The sequence below is a fragment of the Sus scrofa genome, chromosome 15 (genome assembly GCF_000003025.6).
Source record: "Sus scrofa isolate TJ Tabasco breed Duroc chromosome 15, Sscrofa11.1, whole genome shotgun sequence".
Taxonomy (NCBI): Eukaryota; Metazoa; Chordata; class Mammalia; order Artiodactyla; family Suidae; genus Sus; species Sus scrofa.
The window spans coordinates 24,892,662-24,901,652 of NC_010457.5; the positions used below are offsets into that span (position 1 = coordinate 24,892,662).

Here is an 8,991-nt window from a genome sequence, read left to right on the forward strand (position 1 = left end):
TTAGGATCCGGCGTTGCCATGAGCTGTGGTGTAGGCTGACAGCTGTAGCTCTGATTTGACCCTTAGCTTCGGAACTTCCATATGCCTCAGATGTGCCCCTAAAAAAACAAAAAACAACAAAAAAAATGCATCTAATTTATTGACTGTAAATATACTCTAAAATTTACTTTTAAAAAGTAAATTCCAGCTGCTGACTTGTTACCTTCTTTTTATGTTAAAAACTGAGTGGCATTCCAATTCCCTCCAGGAGAAGTGGTAATGCAGGGCATAAGGCAGTGGGGGTTACCAAAAATGGGTCACTGAGGAGTGAAGGAAGCAGAAAAACAAAAAGTATGCCTTCAGTTATTTTGAAATTTGGCCTAGAGTGGGCCCTCTAAATGAAAAACACTCTTCCTTCTCCTCTTTGTCAAGACTACATAGCACCCTGCTTCCTGGGATCCATACTGCCTATCCTTACTAATTCCATATTTCTGTCACTTTTTTTTTTTTTTTTTTTTTTTTTGCTTTTGCTTTTTAGGGCCACACCCATAGCATATGGAAGTTCGCAGGCTAGGGGTTGAATCAGAAGAGATGTGGGTTTCTTCCAAAATGACAACTCAGAACTTTTCTTGCTCTGATACCCAGATGAAGCCAGGATTCACTTTTGGTTGGTCAGCTACAGCTGCCAGCCTACACCACAGCCACAGCAATGCGGATCCAAGCCATGTCTGTGACCTAAACCACAGCTCATGGCAATGCAAGATCCCCAACCCACTGAGCAGGGTCAGGGATCAAACCCGCATCCTCATGGATTTTCTGCTGTGCCAGGAGCTCCCATACTTCTGTCACTTTAAGCAACTTCTGTAGACTATGCTAGGCACAAAAATCACCTGCGGAAATTTTTTTTTTAAGGAAACCGGAGTATATTCCAAAGAAGCAACCAACAAATCAACTCCATTTACACTGCAGACTGCCAAGTTAATTTAAAACACTAACCTTGCTTTCTGCAATAACTAACTTCAGTCCAAACATAATCACACCGACCAACTTTGGAGGAATATAAAGAAAATTATCAGAGGTACCTAACCTTTTCAAATGTGTCAAATACAATAACCTCCTGTTAAAACATACTTACTGCAAGATACATCTGACTGCAAATCTAACCCACACAGGCAATAATGTGAATTTCCATCAAGGAAGCTGTAAGCGCCAAATGACCAACCAAAAGTGAATCCCAGCTTCATCTGGGCCTCAGAGCAAAAAAAAGTTCTGAATTGTCATTTTGGAAGAAACCCACATCTCTTCCAATTCAAAGGTAATTTCACCAAAGTTAATTCCAAGATTTTGGGTTTTTTACTTTTTCTCAAAATTATTCATAGACTAAAGACTCTAGATGTGTTCCCTGCTATTGCATCTCTGCTTTTTCTCATTTTATAAAGCCTGGCCTCCATTAAGTTATTGGAAAGTAACATCTGAAAGCTTCCACCTGGCCTTTCCTTAGTGTAAACCTACTGCTGTAAATTAACGGTGGGAGGCATGGGGGACTTGTAGCTCACTCCTCTTGTCACAAATTGGGAATTGAAGAGGAATGATTTTTTTTTTTTTTAAGATCCCCAGAGAATGAAAATCAATTTCCTTTCACCCAGCTCCTTTGTAACTTGCCAGTAAGTTCTCCCTTTAGTCTCTTAGGCATTACCCTCAAACTTTCCCATCACCTGTGCTGCTTCTTTCTCTCATGGAGAACACCAATCTCCATAAATTTCCAAAGCTGCCCGCTTCAGTCTCGTCTTCTATTCAAAAGCCTCCAACTTCCCATTTCACTCAGAATAAATAGCCAAAGGCCTACAAAGGCCACGTTCTGCACCATCTAGCCAGCCTGCCACATGATTAACTCTCCACTCTCATCTCCTATCTTACCTTCACTCTCTGCTCACACCTTTACACTAATTTTCTGCCTGGAATGCTCCCTCTTATCCTAGAAGGGCTTTCTCAAATGTTACTGTCCCTTAATCCTCCACACCCCCGCACCATGTAAAACTGCAAACTTTCAACTTTCTATCCCGTCTATTTAACTGATTTTATTAACATTATCGCCAGTGTAAGGTCTAGGAATACGGGGATTTTATCTGTTTTATTCACTGCTGAATCCCCAAGGTCTAGAACAGGAATGTTACCAGACAAAAGTTCAACAAGCACTTGAAAATGAAGGAAATATTTATTTACTTAACAAATATTTGCTAAGCACCTATTTTAGGCCAAGTCAAGTAAGATAGTGGCCCTGACTTTAATACATCAAATGCATTACTGCACACAAACAAAAGGGGACCGCAAATTACGGCCACCAGCACGTCACAGAACATGCCAAAAGTTCAAGAGGAAGAGGCCTCGGCTTCACCTTTCTGGGTACCAGTCCAGCTTGCCACTTCTCGCGCGATTCTCCAGGGACGGTCCCAGAGGGTTTCCTCCGGTCCCCAGAGAGAGGAGGGGCCCAGTTGCCCACCCCAATCCTGAGAGGTTGCTAGTCGAGCAGTGCAACTTCCGGCCTCTTCACAACGGGCACAAGACTTAATGAAACAAATTTAAAAGCCTCAGCTATTCGGCTTCCGCTCTCTGCTTTGCCGACCACTCCCCACAATGGCCAAAGACCGAAAGCCCGCTCTATACAGCTGGCCCTCACTACCCCACGCGCCCTACTTCCGCGGTCCCCACCTGCTCCCGGCGTCCCCTTAGGCTCCTCCCTGCTGCGCGTGCGCCAGAAAACATCCAAGGGTTCTGGCGAGGCTAGCTGCGCTCCGAGACTGGGCACGCCCCCAGCGTAGAGCTGGCTCCTGATTGGCTACCTCTCGCTCACCCGAGCGCAGTGGGGAAGGCCTGCGGCTGAGCTTCTAAAGGCGCTGCAGGTGGAGTCCTGTGCTGCCTGCTTCCGGCTCCTCACCGCCTCCGCGAGCTCCCTGGAATCCTTGCAGCCCTGCCGGCATGTCTCAGGTATAACGCGTGCCCCGCCTGGCTGCAAAGCTGTCGCGGGGCGGGAGGCTTAAGAGGGAGCATCCGCAGATATAACCTCTCAAGGTTTTTCCCTTCCGCGCTCTGCCCTTCTTCATGGACCCTTCCTTGCCCAGCCCTGACTCTTTGGACCAAGCCCTGAAAATGGAACTTAAAAGAGTTTTGGACTCCCAACGGCGCTACTCAGCCCACAACTGCTGGAAAGTTGCCCAAGAGAAGGACTTCGCAGTAAAGTAGGAACTGAGATCTGAGGCGAGGGTCCTAAATAGATGGGATCTAATGGGTTACGTGGATTGAAGAGTAAGGGAACCGAGTGCCCCATGCGGAAGGACATGTCAGGAATAAGGAAGCTAGGAGGCTATGGTTGAGAGCCTGGAGGTCAGGGCAATTAGGGGACGAGTGTCTAGCGATAGGCAAGGGGCGGGTCGCGGCCTAAGAAAGGGTGACCTAGAGGCCTTGCTTTCCTTTAACTGCGGATGTTTTTCTGGGAGCTAGCAGTGTGGGCGACCGCTGGCTTCTCTCCCCACTCTCCAGTCCGGGCACTGGGACAGAGGTCGGCGCTGGATGCCCTGCGCCCAGGGGAGGGAGCCATCGGGCTCGGGCCTCAGACACCGCGCGCGCTCAAGCCCATTTCCTTTCTCAGCTGTTTCAAACACGGAGTCCTCAAGTCAGGGCTATCGTGAGATTCCCCCTGTCTGGCCCGGTGGTGGCCAGGCAACTAGTTGGCCACTCTGCTTTTTCTGTGAAGCATATGCCCACTGCAGACGTCCTTAGCCTGCCCACTTCATCTTTGTTTCCAGCACCTGATACCTGGTACAGTGAGAGAGCCCAGTACTTAGTTGTCCTTCAAATGAGTGAACTGATGTGCTTTCCCTCCTGGTTTTTGCTGAACCTCTAGCTGCCCTGTTGAGATAAGGAAAGACTGCTTTTCCTCAGCTGCGCTGCAGGAGGAATGCTGCCTTTCCAACTCCTTTATCCCCATTACCGAGCTCTATTCAGACCTGACCTCTCTCTTGATTTAGGCGGAGTTTGAGAAAGCTGCTGAGGAAGTTAAGAACCTTAAGACCAAACCAGCAGATGATGAGATGCTGTTCATCTACAGCCACTACAAACAAGCGACCGTGGGTGACATAAATACAGGTATGCTGAGATGAGGTTGTAGGGCCCCTAGTCATCAAGGCAGGTTCAGCAGCTTTGGTTGGTGCTGAAACTCTTTAATCTGTGGGAACCTCACTCTCAAACCCACCCAAGGCCCTACTCTTCAGGCAGCCCCTGGGGTTTTAGCTGGGAAGGGTTTCCCACAGACCCTGGATGGGGTTCACAGATCCTGCAATGATCTTAGTTTCTGGGTAGTTCAGATAGCAGAATTCAAATCGTACTTTGGGAAGGACTTTACTGGTTATCACCAGGTATTCCCATCTACCTGGTGAAGCAAAAATCCCAGCTTGGAAGAAACTTGCTCCAAGTTCTCAGCTCAGTGGCAGTTTTGTTGAACCGTACCACGTCCACCCCAGACAGGCAGGATCAGAATCAGAGTGCCAGGCAGCCATGCCAAACCTGGAAACAGAGAAGCAGCTGGCTTCCTGGGACACATCAGAAGCATTTTTGCTGACAGTGGTTCCAGATGACTACTTGTTTCCTATCAAAAAATCTTGGTACTGGTTTTTGAGGCCTTGGTTTGGACCACCATGGTCTGTAAAACTGTCTTTTCTGCCTTCATTCTGCCCCTAAGTCCCTAAAACTGCTGCTGCCTGTGTGATTTTCAACACAGCAGCACAGTGCAATCTATGCAAGGACACAGAGGTGGTGGCCATAGTAGCATAGAAGGAGGTCACTCCCACCCTGTTCAGGAGAGTGAGCAGAGCTCCTAATTCTTCTGCCCTTGGGGTGGAAGATAGAGCAGGTGGGCTGGCTGCTAAGGATCCTGAGCAGAGCCAAATCAAAGATCACAGTGGGGCCTTAGGTGAGAAAGGTCTTGTGAAGGTGAGTTTTACCCTGGGTTTATAAAACTCTGCATCTTCCCAAAGAGGCAGGAGAGATGAAGTGGCGGGGGGGCAGAGTGACTGAGACACTTTGCTCACAAACATGATTTTCACAAGACTGGCCTCTTCCCTGCTGTCACATAAGTATAGGTTAAACTGGCTTGAGAATCTGTCTCTTCCTGATCAGCTCACTCTAGGGCTGTGCTGTCTAAAACAGTATGCAGCTATCTAAATATAAACTGAAAATAGTTTAAATAAAATCAAAAGTTCAGTCCCCAGTCATAAAGCCACATGGCCCCTGAGTTGCACAGTGCAAATGAACAAGCTTTCCATCAGCATGAAAGGACTGTTGGAATGTGCTTCTCTGGGATTCCAGTGATGATTCTGTAGGTGCAGTTTTGCTCAGATATCCCTGGGAAGCATCTCTGCAAGCACCTGGGGGGAGACTTGATGTTTCCCAGACACAGTGGTCCAGGCTATGGGGACTGCAGTTACTCCCCTTGGCTTTCTTCTCAGCACAGCAGTGAACTAGGTCTGCAGGGAAGTGGTGTGTTTCCCAAGTGCAACTGATAGCAGGTCTCTACATATAAAACTATGGTATTACTTAAAGAAAGCTTGTCCTCAGGAAAACAACTCTCACAAATCAACAAGAAATACACTGACAATTTGGTGACAAAAAGAGGCAAGGATATGAACAAATAGTTCACAGAAAAGGTTACCTAGAAAACAATAACAATCATGCGGGAAAGAAATTGGGAAGAGTGAGAAGAAACTTTATAGTATTTCCCCTGTGGTGTTTGAATTTTAAGCCAGGTAAATGGATTTAGTACTTGTTTTTAAAAAAAAAAAAAAAATTTAAAAGAGTTCCCATTGTGGCATAGCAGAAATTAATCCAACTAGTATCCATGAGGATTCGAGTTTGATCCTTGGCTTCACTCAGGGGGGTGAAGGAGCCAGCGTGGCCATGAGCTGTGGTGTGGGTCGAAGAAGCAGCTCAGATCCCTTGTTGCTGTGGCTGTGGTGTAGGCCAGCAGCTACAGTTCCAATTCAACCCCTAGCCTGGGAACCTCCATATGCCGTGGAGAAAAAGAAGAACAAAAAAAAAAAGTACAATATTTTTAAAAGGAGAAATTATGGAGTTATTTAATTTATAAGACAAAACTCTTGAGTTATTGAGAAGTTTCCCTCCTCTTTCTTTTCTCTATATTTTAAGTTTGGGTTTCTGTACTTGTGGGTTTTGAAGGCAGTACCTGACATACTAGACCTATTTAACTCCATAGCAGAGCCCAGAAGGAATAGAAGTAATGAAAGATGGTTTTCATGGCAAGAAAATTGATAAAGTTGTCCATTAAAACTTGCAGCAAGTCTAATATCTTTCCTTTCCTTGTTTAAGAACGGCCTGGAATTTTGGACCTCAAAGGCAAGGCCAAGTGGGATGCCTGGAATGGGCTGAAAGGTAATTAATCTTTTTCCCTCATTTGGGAAGCCCAGCAATAAAATACTCTCCATTAGGGGGTGGAGGGGGTGAAGAGAGAGGACACAGTGGATGAGGCATATGCTGGGGAACCTAGTGTGACCTGGGCCCAAATGAAAAAAACTGGGCCACCTCATTTTTTTTTCTCCTAATACCATTTATGCCTTTTCCAAAATCACCATCTCTGAGTCATGGTATTATCTGGAGAGAGTAGAGGCTGGGAACTAGGCCACTGACAAGACTGGGAGGTGATAGAGTTGGCTTGGGCTTTATATGCATTCAGAATAAGGGGTGGTTTCCTGTCCACACCTTCCTCTTTCCCCATAGGTCCAGGCAGTGACCCCGTAGCCCAGGCAGCCCTCCCCAGTTCCCTTCTAGCCAGAAAGGCACAGGAAAAAAAAGGAGTGAGCTAATGCATGGCAAGTCTGCTTAGCTGGGTGAATGGAGCTATTATATGCTAAGCAACAGCAGCCAAGGAGTAGCTCAGCTCCGACTTAATCACGTGCTGCCTGTAGCAGCAAGACCTAAAAGTTGGCACTAAAGTGCCTGCCAGCTTTTGTGTCCTAGCTAGCTCATTTCTGAATAAGCCCTCTGTCTTCCCGAAAATGAGAAACCCTTGAATTCAAAAGGGGCCAGAAAACAATAAATACACTCCTAAGATTTGCAAATGAATGGAACAGAAATGCCTGTCTGGCCATTCTCATCCAGCATTTCCATACCATTCTCAGGCCCCATGTACTTGCTGTTGCTCCAGAACACACTCTAATTCCCAGTATCTCTCCTTCACTGTAGAATTCAGGAAACTGGGCATCACTATCTATGGAGGTGGGGGGTTGCCAGTGTCCTCTGTATTCCCCTCCAAGAGCCAGCTGCTTGTTCTCACAGTTCTTAGAGCTTTTCTCATAGCTTCTCTCTGGGTAGAAGAGGGTGTCTGGCTGTTTTTTCCTTAGTTTAACAGCTCTGAGAGATAAGAGCCCAACAGAGAAATACTTACTAGATTGAAGTTAATCATGGGACCAGTAGTCACTGCAGCTCCCCATGTTAGGCCTGACATGAAGTGGGGGACTCAGATGGCCAGCAGGCCAGTGATAGGCCTCAGGACAGCTGCACACACCTTATGGGCTCAGTGCTTTCTGGGACATTCCCTGTGGGCCAGGCTCCTCAAGGACTTTAAGTCAAATCCTGGCCAGGGCTGTGAGGTATAGGTAGTAGATCTGCCCCCTTCACAGGTGAGAAACTGAGCCTCAGAACATTAATCTGGGGCTTTAAACTCTGCTGCCTTTCTGCCATGCTGCCTCTCTGACAAATAATCTTCTTGATGCCTCATAGGGACTTCCAAGGAAGATGCCATGAAAGCGTATATCAACAAAGTAGAAGAACTAAAGAAAAAATATGGAATATAAGGGACTGGATTTGCCTGCCACCTTTGCAGTTCACCTGACATAATGCCTTGTTTTTCTAATACTGTGGATGAAGTTAATAAATAACTAGTTAAGCCAGTTGCTCAAGACAGCCCAGGATGTAACGCCAGCAGATTAGGGGCTGAAATGGCTACTAACCCTCGCCGAGTAGTTTTTATCATAGGTCAATTAAAAGTACATTTGTTACTTTAAGTCTTTGGTAACCTGGGTTCTTGAATTTTACTGTATTCCATTCTCGCTTCACTTTTTCTGAAGATTTCACCGGGAAGTGTTTGAGCTTGCATTTCTCACACTCCTCTGTACTCTGCTGGAGGGTGGGACAGTCCTGGCATGTACTCACCTCTCATGAGGGGGAAAGGATCATAAAAGTGGCCTTTCCCACCTCCTTCCCCCAACTCCAGCCACACCGATCAGGCAGGCTGAAACATCAGTCTACAGGTCTTGCCAACTCTGTTGGGAATACTGCTGGCCTCATGCTCTGAGGAAGGCAGGGTTAGTATATGTTTGAGACTGGTCTGAGGTCTAGCCAGTCCATGGTTGCAGAGCAAACGAGCAAGGGTAGAAGCCCCAGTGAGGGTGAAATATGCATCTGCAGGGAGCATTCCCCGAGTCCCCCCACAGGCACAACCAAGTGGGGGAAGCAAGGGCACAGCAAGGAGTAGGGCATTCAGGACCTAGGAAGGGCAAGGGTTTAAGGCTGCAGAAGAGAAAAGCTGGAGCTTGACTGGAAGATGGAGGTGGTTAAATAGTAAGAAAGAAGAGACAGCTATCAGACAGTCTTTGCCACTTACTCCCCTCAGTCACTTCCACAGTCCTGCAAGGGAGGTGGTCATTTTCCCATTTTGCAGGGTGCTTAGGCTGAAAGGAATTAAAGAGAAGCTCTTAGGCCAGGCAGTTCTCAGTTCTCCCCTGCAAAGCCTGTTCCCTGGTCTTAGCTTGGTTCAACCTCACCCCAGAACAGTGAGGCTTCAGCATTAGTAACTTGCCCAAGGTCACTCAGCTGGTAAAGAAACTCAAAACCAGGGAGTTCCTGTGGCTCAACAGATTATGAACCTGACTGGTATCCATGAGGATGCAGGTACAAGCCCTGGCCTCACTCAATAGGTTAAGGATCTGGCATTGCCATGAGCTG

At 46.9% G+C, this 8,991-nt stretch overlaps 2 protein-coding genes across 5 annotated transcripts in view; one reads left to right on the top strand and one right to left on the bottom strand.

Annotated features, from left to right (window-relative positions):
• Window positions 1-2,783, bottom strand: part of C15H2orf76 (chromosome 15 C2orf76 homolog) — a 60,056-nt gene extending 57,273 nt beyond the window's left edge. For 2 of the 4 annotated variants that reach the window (XR_001301352.2, XM_005671633.3), the window contains exon 1: window positions 2,689-2,783. The gene's annotated coding sequence lies outside the window, so the exon portion shown is untranslated. The other 2 variants (XM_003133285.4, XM_021074829.1) reach the window with 2 other exon arrangements.
• Window positions 2,914-8,049, top strand: DBI (diazepam binding inhibitor, acyl-CoA binding protein). Its single transcript, NM_214119.1, is given in 4 exon segments — window positions 2,914-2,964; window positions 4,005-4,122; window positions 6,358-6,420; window positions 7,768-8,049. Coding segments are annotated over 4 exon segments (264 nt in total). The 5' UTR covers window positions 2,914-2,955; the 3' UTR covers window positions 7,842-8,049.